Source organism: Mandrillus leucophaeus, unplaced genomic scaffold, assembly GCF_000951045.1.
Source record: "Mandrillus leucophaeus isolate KB7577 unplaced genomic scaffold, Mleu.le_1.0 Scaffold1227, whole genome shotgun sequence".
In the NCBI taxonomy this organism is placed as follows: domain Eukaryota; kingdom Metazoa; phylum Chordata; class Mammalia; order Primates; family Cercopithecidae; genus Mandrillus; species Mandrillus leucophaeus.
The window spans coordinates 69,265-70,548 of NW_012100621.1; the positions used below are offsets into that span (position 1 = coordinate 69,265).

Below are 1,284 nucleotides of genomic sequence, written 5' to 3' on the forward strand. Positions count from 1 at the left end.
CCCGAATTTAATCCACTGCATGTTCTGTGCAATTTTCCTCACCTAATAAAGGAACTTCCTTTTGCTCGTAGTCCATAGATACCACATTTCCTTCTCATGACCTTTCTAACAGCTTCTTTGAAGTCTTTGTTCCTCAAGCTGTAGATAACTGGGTTCAGCAGTGGTGTGACCACAGTGTAGAAGACAGAAATGATCTTGTTGACTTCAGGCAACAGGTGGGGACTGGGGTGCACATACATGGAGATCATGGTCCCGTAGTAGATAGTGACAACAGCCAGGTGGGAGCCACATGTGGAAAATGTCTTTCTCCGGCCAGAGGTGGAAGGGATTCTCAATACGGAGGACATGATGAAAACATAGGACCCCAGTGTCAGAAAAAAACAAATGCACAGCACGGCAATTGACAGGATGAAGATGGTCACCTCGGTGATATAAACACTGGAACAGGAGAGCTGCATGAGTGGGGGGAGGTCACAGAAGAAATGGTTAATCTCATTGGGCCCACAGAAGTCCAACCTGGAAATCATCAGGGAAGGCAGAAAGCCTGTGCCGATCCCTGTCCACCAGGAGACCGCCACCAACCTGGTGCAGAGCTCACGATGCATGAGGAAAGGGTAGTGGAGCGGGCTGCAGATGGCCAGGTAACGGTCATAGGCCATCACGGCCAGGAGAAAGCACTCGGTAGCGCCGAGGAACACAAAGAAGTAGAGCTGTGCCATGCAGGCGGAGAAGGAGATGGCTTGGCCCCAGGACAGCAGGTTGGCTAGGAGAAGGGGCACAGTGGTGGATGTGTACCAGACCTCCAGAAAGGAGAGATGCTGGAGGAACATGTACATAGGGGAGTGCAGTCGCTGGTCCTGGCTCACCACAGTAACGATGACGACATTCCCTGTAATGGTCAGGCAGTAGATGAGCAGGAAAATGACAAAGAGCAGGGTCTGCCATTCAAGAAGGTTCTGGAATCCTAACAGCTGAAAGTTAGTCACAGTGGAGGTATTTTGGGGCTCCATTGCCTGTGGGGGATGAAAAACATTTTGGAAAAGCACAGGGTGCAAGGCACAAATGTATCACTATTGATGTTTGGCACTTCAGAGATTAATTTTTAAATAGTTTAGAGCTGTATACACAGCTCTTCAGAAGGATAAATACATAATTCCGCATCTCTTTTCTAAGAACACATTTTGAAATCTTAAGCTGAATGTGAATGTTAGATCTTGTAAGGAGACTCAGCAAGTTTCATTTATCTGGGTTCTCTGAAATCGTGAAGTCTCCTATCCAAAGACA

At 47.7% G+C, this 1,284-nt stretch overlaps 1 protein-coding gene across 1 annotated transcript; it reads right to left on the minus strand.

The window, feature by feature from the left end:
- Window positions 1-17: 17 nt before the first annotated feature.
- Window positions 18-1,058, minus strand: LOC105533128 (olfactory receptor 11L1). The gene is given in 2 exon segments (XM_011971471.1): window positions 18-80; window positions 83-1,058. Coding segments are annotated over 2 exon segments (966 nt in total). The 5' UTR covers window positions 1,011-1,058; the 3' UTR covers window positions 18-42.
- Between the last annotated feature and the right edge of the window lie 226 nt (window positions 1,059-1,284).